The 17,285-nt window shown below is 38.1% G+C and overlaps 1 protein-coding gene across 2 annotated transcripts in view; it reads right to left on the bottom strand.

Annotated features, from left to right (window-relative positions):
* Positions 1-1,840: 1,840 nt before the first annotated feature.
* The window catches only part of LOC115887262 (leucine-rich repeat serine/threonine-protein kinase 1), an 80,535-nt gene continuing 65,090 nt past the window's right edge, over positions 1,841-17,285 (bottom strand). The window contains exons 23-29 of one of the 2 annotated variants that reach the window (XM_030906644.1): positions 16,759-16,900; positions 16,471-16,703; positions 14,382-14,577; positions 14,134-14,320; positions 6,400-6,645; positions 6,034-6,340; positions 1,841-3,826 (exon numbers count right to left, since the gene is read on the bottom strand). In XM_030906644.1, coding sequence (XP_030762504.1) covers positions 3,470-3,826; positions 6,034-6,340; positions 6,400-6,645; positions 14,134-14,320; positions 14,382-14,577; positions 16,471-16,703; positions 16,759-16,900 — 1,668 coding nt within the window. In that variant the 3' untranslated portion in view covers positions 1,841-3,469. The remainder of the gene's footprint in view (positions 3,827-6,033; positions 6,341-6,399; positions 6,646-14,133; positions 14,321-14,381; positions 14,578-16,470; positions 16,704-16,758; positions 16,901-17,285) is intronic. The other variant, XM_030906643.1, reaches the window with a different exon arrangement.

Below are 17,285 nucleotides of genomic sequence, written 5' to 3' on the forward strand. Positions count from 1 at the left end.
TTTACTTTATTATTATTTATTTATTTTTTTGAAAATTTCCAAAAAAATGATTTTTTGCTAAAATTTTGAGAACCACTGGATCTTTTCTGGATTTTCTTTCTTGTAAATTTAATCTAATATCTATGTTACCATATTATCAAGAAATTATGTTTTTTAACTAAAAACTAAAAAAATTTCCAACAAATTTTCCAAAAAATTTCTTTTTTGCGAAAAAAACCTCATAGGCGTGTTTCTGGGGTTGAACTACCAGTTAAAATATTTGCACTTATTTCTGGGACACCCTGTATAGATGAAAAATTAGTGTCTGGGTGTTTTTTGACATAAAAAATTTGATTTTGGTACCAATATGACTCCTATTTGTAGGAGGCGCCACTTACATGTGTTTTAACTGTTTTGAAGAGTAATATTTCTTTTATTAATTAATTTTCCGTGATTTTTTACGTAAAAAATATCTCTTGGTAAAAATCGCTACGAGCAACCGTTCTCAAGATATTTAGAACAGAAATAGTATGCCATTATTGACAAAAAATAAATAATGTCGAACTAGAGGAGGGGTTTTCTTTTCTTTCGGTTTTTTCCAAATAATTTCTGAACTATAGTCGATATTTGGATAAAAATTGATGCCGTGGACATAAAAAAATTGATTTCAATGTCAATATAACTCGTAGGTGCAGGGGGCGCCACCTACATCTGTTTTAATTGGTTTGAAGAGTAATGTTTTCAACCGTACCTGTATAAAACTACTGAGTGCAAAATAAATATCAAGTTCGGATACACCCGGAAGTACTGCAATTTTGAAAATATAGCCGAGTGGCATAAAAAGACATTTTAAAATTGAGAGTTTATTCTAAATATACTTTTTTGCTATATCAATCAACGAAGTGTCTTCAAGATATATAAATTAACCAAACTGAACATAAGGTTTTCATCTCCAATTAATTATATCATAACTGATATTTTATTAATGTCGTTAGTTCCAAAGAGCAATTAAGTTATGTAACTAAAACATATCAAAAAAGTAAATATGTTAAATGTGTAAACAAAAATGTAAATAAGGCCCACTAAACTCATAAACTGCTTTCTATTTTTTTGTAACATTGAATTAAAATTGGTAATCTTGGATTACTTAATTGGTAATCTTGCAAGCAGTCATTATATCTCTTCGTGTAATTTCCATTTAGGTACAAATATTGTTTAAAGACAAATGTTGTCAAAAGACAAAGATAAATAGTATCTTAGAGAAATATACAAGCATACAAAGTTTCAGGCAAGAAACATATAAGTGTGAGTTTACATGCATCCGTCATGTCTCGTCTGTCATTACGTCACTCCAGTCGTATTTAAGTATGAAATGTCATTTTTGAAATAAACCAATAAAATTTCATAAAATTATCGACGGACAACGCATGCCGAATCCATGTAAATCCAAACTAAAAGAAATACAGATAAATAGTAAGATTTTAAACTTAAAGTTTAATTAACTTAAGTTCCAATAAACTAATAATAATAATTAAGTTAATATTAATGAACCTACCCCAGAGTGACAAAAATAAGAAATAATAACCAATATAACCTTAAGGTATCAATTGAAGCTTACCAAAATAAAAAAATGATTTTCTATAATCTTACCAATAAGCAGAAAACTTTGTATAAGAGTAATTTCTCTTTACTGTCAACAATCTTACAGAAAATCTGAAAACCCCAAACTGTTTAAACAACCAAATATATACAGCAAAAAAAAATACATATGAATAATTGTTTTTAAAATTAAACTGCCACAGCCGCAATCAAACAGGACACTTTATAATTATTATTCTAATTCATTTTTCTCTAGCAATAATTTGTACATGCATAGCAAAAGTCTAACTTTCATCTTTGGTTGGTAATAGTTTTAGTTATTTTTATCCATAAAGTGTAAAAAGCAAAACTAATTAAAGTTACTGTAATCTTCATCACTTCTTACAAATTATAAAAAGTTACTATATTGGAGCTGTTTATTGATAAGGCGCGACTCGTAAAGGTTCAAAGATGGGTGGGATATTTACATGTAACTAAAACTAATTGAATGGCATATGTCAAAATATGTTATTTTGCTACTGGACACACTGGTGTAAATCAAGGCAAATAAACTGAACAGGTTTTCTCACTCTTCTTCTTACTATGGTTCTTCCTCCATAGGAAAGGAACTACCATCCTAAGGAACCGCGCAACAGCCTGGCTCATCTCTACCAAAGCCCAAGAGAGGGAGCGAGAACTTCTCACCTCTGGTCCGGCAAGGAGAGTAAAAAGCCAGGATGGAAAGCAGTCCAATACCGAGCAGGCAGGGACGTATCACTAGCTATGGCGCTATTGCTGGACAAGTGAAAATGGCAATGCTGCCAAAGGATTACCCAGAGGTTGTACTGACCACCGACAAGCAAACGCCTCTAGAAGGCGATATTGGACGAAGTATTAGCGAACGCATTGCACCGCAACGGTCAAAAAAATGTGGGTAAGCTGCGTTTTGCAGGGATACACTTTCGGGTGGGCATGCTCTTCATATATTGTGATTCTCAAAAATCGGCGGATCGGTTGGTGGAAACGCACCTAAGCTTAAGAATTGGAAAGGGCCGGGTTGCAGTGAAGGGAGAAAACATCTCAAAAGGAGCGACCATCATACAATGGAAAAGATACCATCTACCTGCTGACCCTTATCCATGCTCAAAACTCCAATGTGAGGATATCGAGTTGGCGAGTCATCAACTCGAGGGAGGAGGGTCAATAGAGTCAACAATGAGGCAATAGAGGAAGAGGGCCTCCTCTATTATAGATTCGGGACAACACCGTTATCAGGTCTAAGGAGAGACCAAGTTAAAGAGGTGGAGAAAATGGAGACGTGGGAAGGTGTAAAAACAATTTTGTGTTATTTTTTGTCCTATTCTTATTTTTCCATCCTTTTGAAATTAAATTCATGAAAACGTCTAAATAAATTATCAAACCAAAAAAAAAACACAAAAAAAAATCGCAACATCATAACAACGTTAACATCGACAACAGCAGCTCTAGCCCATTTTGTTTCTATGTTTACCATATCGCCAGCATACAACACATCTTACGAAAGCTGCTCCGTGAGGTAACATGCTAGAAATCATAGGCATTACGACTAAACGGTGAAATAAAACAGCGAATTATCAGCTCAGCCGTCGATTTTTACCTACCTAGAGCTATCTTGATTTTAAACAGAAGAAAATAATAAAAATGTATTCATCGACAATCCTGAATTGCCCAGAGTTACAAATTCAGTTACTATGTTTGTTAAGACTCTTACACCCTAATAATCCAGTCCCTAATAGTCCATTTAAAAAAATCAGATAAATCATCGACCAGATGATCTTAAAGACGAGTCGCGCCTGTATCAACCTTAGTAGTCATAAATACTGTAAAGTAACTTGTTTTCAAAGTTTTTAACAACTCAATCAAGATTTCATCTTCAAACAGCGTTCCAATTTTCAGCTCTCCATAACAAAATAAACATGTTAGGCTTATTTAAATAATTTGTATAATTTGCTGACACCGGACTGGGTAGGGGTGTTCCCACCGGCAACGGTACGTCGGTATACCTAGAAAGTAAGTTACGATAGCCCCTTCCTATAGTAGCGATAAGAGGAATGTTATCGTGACTTTCGTTGTTGCTCTTCGGCACTGCTAGAGGAACAATCAGTTTCACTTCTTCTTCGTACGGCCTAAATATCGTAGCTGGGCGCAGAGAATTTCTTTCCGCTATAATTATACAACCCCAAGTTGTTCCTATATAAAGCTCGTCGTTGAGAACTACCAAACTAGATACCTAAAATAAATTAGGGAATTAGATTTCAAATTAACGTAGATTATAAATTCAAACACATGCAAAATAATATTTTGTACGCGTTTTTCTTCAAAATTGATGCAGATTATCCTAAAAAAAATAAATATTATTGGTTATACACCTTTATAACAGTTTCGTTATCAATTAAATACTATCGAGGGACTACTCCAAATGAGATCGGATCAAATGACCCCTCTTTATCACTACCACAAACCATTCGAGGTAAATAAAATGGATTGAGGAATGTGGACAGATACAACATTCCTTCAGGATGGCCTAACCTGGTATACAGACGGTTCAAAGAGCGCTGAGGAAACAGGAGCTGGAGTATTTAAGGAAAGACCGAGGGTAAGCTTATCCTTTTCCTGGAGTAAATACTCAACCGTATTCCAGATAGAAATCTTTGCCATTCTACAATGTATGAGACAAAACAACAGAAGAACTCAGGTAAGCTCATCAATATATGCTCAGGCAGTCAGGCGGCACTTCGGGCGGTTATGAGCCCAAAGGTATTGTCGAGACTCGTCTGGGAATGCCTGAGTGAAATGGCAGGCTCTGGCACGAAGGAACAGAATTAAATTATTCTGAGTGCTGGGCCACAACGGCATCCAAGGCAACGAAAAAGCCGATGATCTAGCTAGACAAGGATCATCAGCTACCTATTTTAGACTAGATCCAGTACTTGGAATACCCAAATGTATGATCCGTAGTGCAGTAAAACTCTGGATCAGGGTAAAGCAGAATGTCCACTAAAGAAACAGACAAGGGCACAAGCATACCTAGCATAGGACCTAGCTCTAAAACCACAAAGGGATTGCTAATGCTTAGCAGGAATAAGGTGCGGATTACAACTGGTCTCTTGATAGGACCTATGGTATATATGGAGCCTTTGCTGCAGACTAAGATTTGCGATAAAGATCCTGAAACAGCAGAGGGCATAATATGTCACTGTAAGGCTCTGGATCGCAAGCGACACTTTTTATTTGGGCAAGCAAGGCTCTAACCGGAGGAACTATGCTCCCTTCCTATCAAGGACCGGTCTAATTTGGTGCAGGGTACACGTATAGGAGAATGGGTGCAGACATAGAAAGGGGTCAAACATAATAGGCCTCACAGGTCGCAGTGTTTCCGGCGTAGGACCGGCCCCTTATTAATGGCAAAAAAATCAGTTAAATTATTTCAATACTTTTTAAGACTAGAATAGTGACAATATCAACGTCACTAATCAATTTCTAATAAACGACAATTTTATATAAATAATATATAGGAAAAATGTTGTGTCATCAAAAAACTGTCATTTTACATTTGTCAGCCAAAGTTCATTTGTCATCAGCCCCTTTTGTCGCCATAATACTGACAATAAAAACAGTACACACCTAAATATTTTCTTTGGCTCTATTGCGTTTCTTATATTAGTTGAGCTTCATTTAGAACCTCAAAATTAGTAGAATAAATTAGTAGTTTAAATTAGAGTAGATTTTTGTTGTACTAGTAATTATAGTACTTTTCAATTAATAGAAAAAGTCAACAACAACTTTTAACCTTTTCTACTAATCATAATTGAAAACACTATTTCACTTGTGCAAGTAATGTAATTTTCCACCTGTCAAAAGAAATTGTAGTTAGAAATAAAGTTTATTGTTTTATAAGGAAATTATCAGGTTTCCCTTTAGATACAATTGACTACAGCAAGCTGCTGCTAGGATATTTTATTAATTTTAGCAAAATAGAACACAAATTTACCACAATACACCTTTACTTAAACCTTGTCCTGTGATGAATTAGTGTTTTATTTTGCTGTTGTAACACCAACCGGTTCAAACCCCAACTAATCTATTAATTTTAATTGGATTTTTTAAACATTGTGATTGCTCTCTTAAGTACCTATAGAGAAAATATTCATTAATTTATATATTTCCACTAATTTTTAGGTTCCGAATAAAGCATTATGGTTTTCAGTGCCTGTTTTGCTTGAAATTTTTATTATTATGATACACGGTTTTTGAAATATATCCGTCATTATTGTCAACAAATTGACCAGCGCAAAAAGACGGTTTTATTTCTGGTTCGTTTGTCAATTATATGAAATTTAATATCTGCCGACTCAGTTGAAGAATTGCTAAGTATATTATTCGATCATTATGTGGTTGTTATTACTAATTAACGATGTGTCAAATAATATCAATTACCTGGCAATTTGTCGGACTTAAATGTTCTTCAATGGCAATGGACTTGAGACTTTCTGAACAAGGTACCAACTTAGAACAATCCAATTTATTAACTATAGATCTTGATGTCACGTCCCATTGGTAAACCACGCATCCAGGTCTAACATACGACCATACAATGTTATCGACAGATACTAGGTTTATGACATCAACAATATCTATGACAGGCTGATAGTGATTCAGTACTTCATGACCTGTTACAACCTGATCTTTGATTAGGTAAATCGTTATCTGGCCATTGCTTCCGCCACACCATAATTCACAATTTCTATAAAAATCAATAATATTTTATTTATACCCTATAACAATCATAAAGATTGGCTATACCTTTCGTCTTTTATAATGGCACACATGCAGTTAATCCCTGAATTTAATCCTAACTCAGTCATTACAAACGTGCCCTCAGCTGCAGTGGGTGTTACAGGCCTTTGTTCAGAATTTACTAAAAATAATCTGCCATTTGAAAGTGCACAAGCCACTCTCTTCAAGGACGGGAGATAAAGTAGAGCTTGGATTTTGGTGTTTGGTTCAGTCTCTAAAGAGTAAAAGAAGAGCTTCCTTCCGTCACTGGAACTAAAATTTTATATTTTTGTATACATTTCAGTTTTTTTAATTGGCATTTATATTATGAATATTTATTTATATTTTTATATTATATTTATATTATTTTTTATATTATTGTTACGTTTTTCGTCGGTTCCGTGTGGATAGAAAGTCACAATTTATTTAAACACTATTTATTTAACACTAATTAACAAAAACAATAACGATAAAAGACTTATACAACTATTTACAAACGATTTATAACTAAGAATTTATTTTGAATTTTAGCGCGTCAACTGCACTGGTATATTTATAACTGCCCCCTGTAGGCCATTGCCGCCGGCTTTTATACCGACAGGTAAAGAACTCTAGAATAGTCCATAGATCGTTAGGTGCGTAGAGAAGATTTTCGAATGTTCTCGTATGTACTAGTCCATTCCAGTGGGACTCATGGACGAACATATGAATCATTGCGGTGTCTATGCGATGTTAAGGTCATCCGAGGGCGGGCCATATTGTGAGGTTAGGTCGAGTCCACACCGGCCCGCAACACTGCCCCCTTCTTAGGCACATGCTCGTCCCGAGATGTATACGGTGAATGAAGGTATTTGCAAAGCTGGCCCCTGGTACATTGCGAAGTCTGGTAGAAATAGCAGTCTACAGTTTTCTCTCCCGATCTCAGCTTTGGGTTGTAGCAGCAAACGAGGATCTCGATTCCCGTAAATCTGAACAAGACTTCAATCATGTTCCGGATTGTACGCCAACTCAAACCATCGAGTCCACACGCCAGCTTCGGAATGGCTAATCGTGCAATGTTGTTGTTTAGCAGGGCTTCTCTCAGTTCAATCAGGGTCTTCCATAGATTGAGATAAGTCGGCTTACTCGGGGACCATTCCTTGGTGACCAGGTAGAAGATGTGCCTTGCTTGACCATGTGCATTGTCGGTTAGCCTCAAGACGCTTCCAACCTCTGGATCCTGTCGGCGTAGTTCTCCGACACGCCCAAACTTCTCATTGAACGTCGCAGCGATTCCTCTGGACATCCGCAAATCTCGAGCCACACAATGAGCGAGCGAATAATCAGGAGGCACGGAAAAGAGGTCTCGTTGATCTTCTTTGGTTACACCATAGCGAGCCTTCTCACTGCTGTTGTATCGGGCCATGAAATCGTCAAAGGACATCTCCGAATCAGGGGGATCAAAGCTGCAGGTTCTCACGGTCCCAGCACGATCTTCTATTTCGCCTTGGTAGGGGCTCAAACGGTTGAAATGGACTACCCTCGGTTTTCCTTTTGGCAATTTTCTGATACGGTATACGACGTCATTAATTCTATCCATGACTTCGTATGGCCCTTCCCACGAGGATTGTAGCTTCGGAGATAACCCACGACGTCTCTGCGGGTTATATAGCCACACCAACTTCCCTGGTTGGTATCCTCCATGCTCAGCTTGAATGTCGTAGTGTTCCTTCATTCGGTCACTAGCACTTTGAATATTTAGGCGGACTCTCTGATGAATGTCGTCCATCCTTTGACGTAGTGTGTGGACATAATCTTCTCCGGCGACTTCTTCTCCCGGTCGGCAACCAAATTTCAGATCACAGGGTAGGCGCACTTCCCGTCCCATAACGATGCTGGCTGGAGTTTGCCCTGTAGATTCTTGGACGGATGAACGGTAGGCCAACAGGAACAGGTGAAGAAATTTGTCCCAGTCTCTTTGGTGGTCAGAGACTACTTTGGCCAGATAACGGTTGATAGTTCTGTTCATGCGTTCAACCATCCCATCGGATTGTGGATGTAGAGCAGTCGTCCTGGTCTTGCGGATGTTCAGGACTTCACAGACGCCTTGGAACAGATTGGACTCAAAGTTTCTTCCCTGATCTGAATGAAGCTCCATGGGAACACCAAACCTGCAGATCCATTCTTTAACAAGGGCATCAGCAATCGTGGACGCTTCTTGATTTGGCAACGCGTAGGCCTCGACCCATTTGCTGAAGTAATCCATTACTACCACAATGTATTTGTTGCCATCGTTCGTCTCCGGGAAAGGACCAGCCACGTCGATCGCTATTCGTTCGAAGGGACTACCAACATTGTACTGGCGCATAGGGGCTTTACCACGCTTTTGTGGCCCATTAATGGCTGCGCAAATGTCACATTTCTTACACCAGGCCCTCACATCTTCTTTGCAGTTCACCCAGTAGAACCGTTCACGCAGCTTGCCAAGTGTCTTGGTAACACCAAGATGTCCACCGCTGGTTCCATTGTGAACTTCCTCCAAGACTTCTGGGACCCTCTTCTTTGGAATGACGATCTGCCTTATTTCTTCTTGTCCCTCCGGTCTCTCGATCACACGGCGAAGTAGTCCGTTATCTATTACCAAGGAATTCCACTGAGCCCAGTACGACTTTACGTTCGGCGAATGTCTGCAAACTTCTTCCCACGTTGGTCTTTGGCCTGCGTTTTTCCAGTTAATTACTAAACCTAATTCTGGGTCACTGGTTTGGTCATTTGCAAGATCTTCGGGTTGCCAACTATCATTAACCACAGTTGTTCTTAGGAGTTTCACTTCTTTCTCTTCTGCTCGGGAACAATGCTTACAGTCCTTAGCGCAAGGTCTTCTGGAAAGTGCGTCGGCATTTCGATGGATTGCCCCAGCTCGATGTTCTGTGTCGAAGTCAAATTCTTGTAATCGTTCAATCCATCTAGCTACCTGCCCTTCAGGATTCTTAAACTGCAACAGCCATTTCAAAGCAGCATGGTCTGTTCCTAACAAGAACTTTCTTCCATAGAGATACTTGTAGAAGTGTTCCACGGCTTTAACTACTGCTAGTAATTCTCGTCTGGTTACACAGTAGTTCCTTTCCGGTTTTGACAAGGTCTTACTAAAATAACCAATGACTTTTTCTTGACCATCCTGGATCTGAGACAGAACAGCGCCTAACGCAACATTGCTAGCGTCGATATCCAATATAAAGTTTCCATTGCCAAGAGGGTAGCTAAGTATGGGCGCACTAGTCAGGGCCTTCTTCAATTTTCGGAATGCCTCGTCAGAATCTGAGTCCCAAGAGAAACGCCTCTCGCCTTCGGTAAGTCTGGTCAATGGTATTGCGATGGTGGCGAAACCCTGTACATAGCGTCGATAGTATGTGCATAGTCCCAAAAAGCTTCGTAGTTCATGTTTATCTTTAGGTATCGGCCACTCTTCCACTGTCTTGGTCTTCTGTGGATCTACCGCAACTCCTTGGGAGGAGACTACATGGCCCAAGTAGTGTACCTTTTCTTGACACAGATGACATTTCTTGGGGCTAAGTTTCAAACCAGAACTCCCTAGTCGCTTGAAAACTTCTTCCAAATTCTTCAGATGATGGTCAAAGGATTTCCCCACCACTATGATGTCATCCAGGTACACTAAACAGGTAGTCCAGGATAGTCCCTTTAACACAGACTCCATTAGTCTCTCAAAGGTAGCTGGCGCGTTGCACAATCCAAAAGGCATGACGGTAAATTGCCACAGTCCGGAGCCCACCGAGAACGCTGTCTTCTCTCTATCTTTCGGCGCCATGTCGACTTGCCAATATCCACTTTTCAGATCTAACGTAGAGAATATCGTTAACCCCGCCAGCGTGTCTAGAGTATCGTCTATCCTCGGCAGGGGATAACTATCCTTCTTGGTAACATTATTGAGCTGCCGATAATCAACACAGAATCTGGTGGTACCGTCTTTCTTCTTTACTAGTACTACCGGCGATGTCCACGGGCTGTTAGATGGTTCGATGACATCTTCTTCTTTCATTTCTCGAAGGATTTTATCAGCTTCTTCACGTTTGGCGAGCGGAAGTCTTCTCGGATTTTGTTTGATTGGTCGCGCATCTCCTGTATCAATTTTATGTTGTACTAAATTGGTACGACCTCTCTGTCCTGCTTCTCCTTTATCAAACACATCTTGATACTTGATTATCAGGTTTCTCAATTTTCTTCTATTTTCGGGAGATAATCCTTTAACGTTTACTAACTCCTTCACCATTTTGTCCGGAATTTTTGAAGTCGAAACTTTGGAGGCTTCCACGCTTCGAATGACTGAGGAGACCGAACAGCAGTACCCTAAAAGGGTTCCCTTCTTCAAGGATACAGAATAATAATTCGTGTTCATTATTCTCACCGGTACAGTTTTCTTCGCTCGCAGCAGGGCTTTTCCAACAGCGATCCCTCGTCCTATTTCGCTGTCATGGTTCCTTGGCTCCAACAGAATAATTCCAGGCAACCATCCAAAAATATCCCACAGCGCTCAGGGATCGAAACATCTTCTGCTACCACCACGCGAAGCGTCTCCTCACATTTTCGATGTAGAACCACTTCTTCTTCATTTATTTTTAAAATTCCCTGTTTGAAGTTTAGTTCAAAGCCTTTAGTGGTCATGATGTCCATTCCGAGAATAAGTTCATCTTCGATATCTGCTACTAACACTGGATGTTCAAAACTGGTGCTCCCAATAACAAAATTAAGGTTTACTTCTCCATGGACAGCAGCGGAGCCCCCCGTAGCAGTACGTAGTCGCCATTGTGTTGTTTTAACCTTCTTCGATGTTTTAAGAATGTCCGGTCTGATGATAGTTTTCGTCGCACCTGTATCCAACAGCATGGTCCGAACTCTCCATCAACAAAACCATCCACAAAAATGCTGTTGAATTTGTGTTGTAGCGAGGCGACTTGAACAGTTTTCGTTGGGGCATGTTGGGTACAGGTCGACGTGTGCCCCTTCATTTCGACCCTTAGTAGTTTTCCGACCTCGACGAAGCCGGTTCTTCGTTCTTCTCCTTACAACGGCTTCGCACGTGTCCCACCTGTCCGCAGTTCCAGCAACGAATCGGTCCCTTCTTGCCCATGTACTGGTCCATTATCTTCCGAATAATCCCTTCCACGGATTCGTCAGAACATTCGTCGATGGCCCGTACTCTTCCTAAAGACCGAGAACTTTGTTTCGCGGCCTCAAATTCTAGGGCACGTGCTAAAGCATCCACCAAGTGCGTTGGGTGGGCTAGGAGAAGTGCTTGTCTTGTCTCGTTGTCACGTAAGTCGTCGGAGAATGCCTGTACTGCCAACCGCTCCATAACATTCTCTGGCGTAGCAGGGTACGCAAGGCGAACGAGGCGGGCTACGTCGGCTTCAAACTCCTGCAGAGACTCATTTGACTTTTGAATGCGATTTTTTAGCTGGGAATGACATGTTCCAAATGAGCTTGGCCGTACCTCATTTCTAAATGTCGTACCAATTGCTGATAATCTCCCTGTTCCGATGGTGACAATGTCTGCAGAATATCAGTCGCATCTCCTCGCAGTGCGACAGTCAAAGCGGTAGCCTTTTCAGCGATTGTCCATCCGTTCGCTCTCGCAGCGGCTTCAAACTGGCAAAAATAATTGGCCCAAGCGGTTTTTCCGTCAAACTGTGGAGACTTAATAACTGACTTTGAGATATACTTATTTTCGACTAGTTTCGGCACCTCCGATGTTTCTTGACATTTTGGTGAATTTGACTTCGCTGTTTCTTCTCTTAAAATTTCGATTTTTCTATTTACATCTTCCTCAATCTCTGTTATTTTATTGTTAAAACTTTCTTCCAAAATTACTATTTTATTATTAAAGCTGGCCTGTATATCTTTAGAATTTTCGATGATCTTATCTTCTAATGTATTGATTAAATCCTGGGAATTTTCCATAATTTTATCACTGATTTTATTATTCAAATTTTCTTCTAATTTTTGTAAGGACGAGTCAAGGTCACCTTCCAGCTCAAAGCAAAAGGTGTCAGGATCCTCACCTTCTTCAATCAAAACGTCTCTCAGTCTGGCTTGCAGAATGCTTTTCTTTCCATCTGTCTCGCATTCCCTCTCTTCCAGTATGCATTTTAATTCGGACACTTTCAAGTCTTTCAACAATTTCTTCGGAGCCATTGTTAGTCTTTTTATTTTTTTAGTCTATCACACACGCCACACTTGACACCAATTGTTACATTTTTCGTCGGTTCCGTGTGGATAGAAAGTCACAATTTATTTAAACACTATTTATTTAACACTAATTAACAAAAACAATAACGATAAAAGACTTATAGAACTATTTACAAACGATTTATAACTAAGAATTTATTTTGAATTTTAGCGCGTCAACTGCACTGGTATATTTATAACTGCCCCCTGTAGGCCACTGCCGCCGGCTTTTATACCGACAGGTAAAGAACTCTAGAATAGTCCATAGATCGTTAGGTGCGTAGAGAAGGTTTTCGAATGTTCTCGTATGTACTAGTCCATTCCAGTGGGACTCGATTCTTCTCGAACGAATGAATCATTGCGGTGTCTATGCGATGTTAAGGTCATCCGAGGGCGGGCCATATTGTGAGGTTAGGTCGAGTCCACACCGGCCCGCAACATTATTATAAAATAATTAATATTTTTCTGTCAATTTTTCAATGTCGTCTGTCAAAATCGTCCCTTTTCTCGTTGGAATAGGCTGTACATAGATTCTCTATACACAAATAAAAGAGAAGCTTTAGCGCAAGTTGAAATGTCTCGTGAAATTACACTACAATACAGTAACAGTTATTACGGACGGTAAATTACGGACGTAGCGAGCCTCGGTCTTATATTTACTATGAAATAACAGCAAATAAAATTCAGCTACTTTCTTTAAAAGGTGTTAAAATATAAAATAGAGTCAGTTAATATATTGTTGCAAAAAAGTTAATATATTGTTGCGGACCCGACCTAACCTAACTATATGTCCCGCCTCCAGATGACCTTAATATCGCATTAAAGAATAGACACCGTAATGATTCATTCGAAAGTTCGAGAAGAATCGAGTTCCACTGGAATGGAGTAGTACATACGAGAACATTCGAAACCTTCTCTATGCACCTAATGATCTATGGATTATTCGAGAAATCTTTAGCTGCGGGTATAAAATCCGACGGCTGGGGCCTGAAGAGGACAGAAATAAATAGACGACTACAGTTGACGCGCTAAATTCAAAATAAATTCTTTCTAGATAAATAGTTATAAATTGTTTGTAAATAATTCTTTAAGTCTTTTATCGTTATTATTTTTGTTAATTAGTGTTAAATAAATTGTGTTTAAATAATTTGTGACTTTCTATCCACACGGAACCGACGAAAAACGTAACAATATTTATTTATTATCAAAAATACTGGTATGCTACTGAAGACATTAAGTAATACACAACTCGCGTATTTTAAGCTGACAAAAAAAATAATTTTTCAGGAACTGTCAAGAGAAAAGCCAAACAAAAGTAATAAAAAAGATATCGTCGTCTTAAACGTATGAATTGAATATAAAAATAGTATTTTACTCCTTCATCAGCCAAATCTAGTTATAGTCGGTTCAACGAAAAGACGGTAGACAGGTATCTGTCATATTAATTCACAGCCAAATTGAATTTTCTGTTATTTTTTGGATGTCAAATGTCGACATCTTTCCTGATTCTTTGGCATCCTTAATATAAAATATACTTACGAATATGCGTGAATAGTTCCACAACAATCGCCTATCCACACTGTATCACCTACAGTGCATGTAGCTGAGGGCCTTATAGGTAAAGACATAGTATGGTATTGCAACCATCCACGATCCGCAGCTAACAATAAATCCACTCTTGAATTTTCGCACATTAACCACATTTCAGAACCAGAAAGTCCATCATCTGAAAATCATCCATCATATAATTAAAAGAAATATATAAAATGTAAATAAAATATACGTACCGGTTATGTAAGTTAGAGCTGCACTTGTAGCAGCTACAACCGATGCTGGATGTTTCAGAGATATTATATCACATAAATGTGTAAATTCGGGAGCGCTAGCAATAGAAACGATTTGACTGGCAGAAGGTCTATCCTTGGGCTGTTGAGACCAGCAAAGTACCATCAAGTCCAGAAAATAACTTGGGTATAGAGTTTCCTAAATAAAAATGAATTGGAAATTATATTTAGTATCTAAAAAAAGTATTTAAAAATAATTAAAAACTTTTTACACTACAAAAAACATCGCTTTATATATAATTTTAGAAAATTGCACCAAAAATGAAAATTTAATATACGGGGTCTTTCAAAAAACATGTGCCGTCTCTCGTGGGGAGATTCCTCACGTAAAAATAAGATTTATTTTTCATATCAACATAGGTCCGATTCTGCTTTGTTTCCTAGCTACAGGGTGTTAAAGTCTTAATAATCTTAAAAAAAATTATTACTATTTTATTTTGTAGATTTTCTTGCAGTGCAGTGGCGAAATACCCATAAGATTTTTTTTGGACAGATGAATCCGCCACATAGATATAGACATTTTTTTCTTAATAATCTTTCGATTTATTATAATTTTCTTCCAAGTACTTTTAGTGATTCAAATAAAATTTTTTGGACAGATGAATCCGCCACATAGCTATAGACATTTTTTTCTTAATAATCTTTCGATTTATTATAATTTTCTTCAAAGTACTTTTAGTGATTCAAATGAAATTTTTAGGGCAAAAGTTACTATAAGTGCTACATATTTTAATGCTAAAAAAGTGTCGATAAATTTATCAGGAACGTACATATGGGTTATCACTGGAATATTTTTCCAAAAAAAACGTGCGCCACTGACTTTTATTCTTTTGATATCAAAATTGTATAGGCCGGTTAATACCAGTTAAAAGTATATCAAGAGATAACTTTTAATCGGCATTAAACTGCTTACACTATATCGCCAAAAAGAGAAAGTCAGTGGCGTACAGGTTTTTTTTTAGAAAAATATTCCAGTGATAACCCAAATGCACGTTCCTGGTAAATATGTCGACACTTTTTTAACTTTAAAATATGTCGCATTTATAGTAACTTTAACCCTCAAAATTTCATTGGAATCGCTAAAAGCATTTGGAGGAAATTAGAATGAATCGAAAAAATATTAAGACTTTAACAACCTGTAGCTACGAAACAACGCAGAATCGGACCTATATTGATATGAAAAATAAATCTTATTTTTACATGAGGAATCTCCTCACGAGAGATGACACGTTTAGAAGTCAATATTAACTAGATTTAAAGAACATTCAGCTCAGATAAGATATGGTAGACCGGATAAATCTTGCGTTGCTGAACATATTGTTGGTAAAGAACATTGTATAGATCTTAATAATTTAAAATTAATTAAACAAGTCTCAAATTACAGGCAATTAGATGCATATGAAAGCATCAGAATTAATAAATGTAAAGATAGTATGAACAGAGACAACGGTCCAATTCCTTCAAGTTCTTTGTTCCTGCTACTCTAGTGACGAAAATCTAATTGTTACGCTCGGTGGGCTCTGACTCGGTTGGCTAGATCTTGTCACGCCCACTCGGTGCCCACTGAGCGAGTATATACGAGTATATACGCTCAAATTGTAGATTGTAGTTTAGTTTTTAATCATCTGCTGATGATGCTGACGCTTGGTTAGCGAAACGAGCGTCCAGTGTAGAAATAAAAGTGTTTTGGTGTATTGTGGTGATTTAGTGTTTTATTTTGCTGTGTAACACCAAAGGTTCCAACCCTCAACTGTAATGACACGTTTTTTGAAATACCCTGTATAAGCGATACCAAATAAACTTTTAGTTACGTCACGTGTTGTGAAACTTTAAACTTAATTTTTTTTTACTAGCAGACCTTGCAGTCGACAATTTTTCTTTTTAGAAACGCTTTAATGGGGAGTGTACAAGATGCCAAAGCCGTTGATTAAGACCCGTTGAACGCCGTTTTTAAAATACATTTGGAGTGACTAATAAGTCTGATAATTATTGATCACTGAATGAAACAAAACGATTATTACAAACCACTTACTCTGTAAGTTAGTGGTGGTCTTCCGCCATCTAATATACACTCTTTAACAGACTCGTGGCCCTCAAACGGTTGGTGTAAAGTCAAAAGTTCATAGATAAACATTCCAAATGAGAAACAATCTACTTTCTCTGTATATTCCTCTTCTCCATTATATCTCATAATCTCGGGTGCCATAAATCCTTCAGTACCTCCAAATCCTTTTGTACCTGAAGGTAATGTTAAACGACTTATACCTAAAAGAACGTAACAATTTATTAATACAAAAGAGCAATACGGCATGTTATTTACCATAATCTGCAACTTTAATATGCACTGCCTGATCTGCATCGTCAACAAACGGAGGGGGCATTTCCCATACAAGAACATTTTCAGATTTTAAGTCCCTATAAATTATATGTTGTCTATGTAAATATTCAATAGCTTTTGCTACCTGGAAGAAAAAGCAGTTATTAATTCTATTTATTTATAAAACTAACTTATATAGAGATCGGGGAAGTTAGCAACTCATTGACAGCCGGAATTATAAAATACGATCCTGTTTGGGCTGCTAGAATCCTGCTTTATCCTGCTTCAAATCCCAACCCAGCCACACCTACCAATTTTGAGCTATAGTTACTTTATTTTGGTTGCTGACCAGTTGGCAACACATGAGAAGCAGGATCGCCGAAACTGGTTCCTGCTTGCGTTGCTATACCCCTGTTGCATCCTGCTCTAAATTTCATCCCAGCAACACTTGCTGTTTTTAAGATACAGCACGTTTAAGATTGGTGACGTCACACATAGCAACACAATAAAAGCAGGATGGCTAAAACAAG

The sequence above is a fragment of the Sitophilus oryzae genome, unplaced genomic scaffold (genome assembly GCF_002938485.1).
Source record: "Sitophilus oryzae breed Bouriz unplaced genomic scaffold, Soryzae_2.0 scaffold_557_pilon_pilon, whole genome shotgun sequence".
NCBI lineage: Eukaryota > Metazoa > Arthropoda > Insecta > Coleoptera > Curculionidae > Sitophilus > Sitophilus oryzae.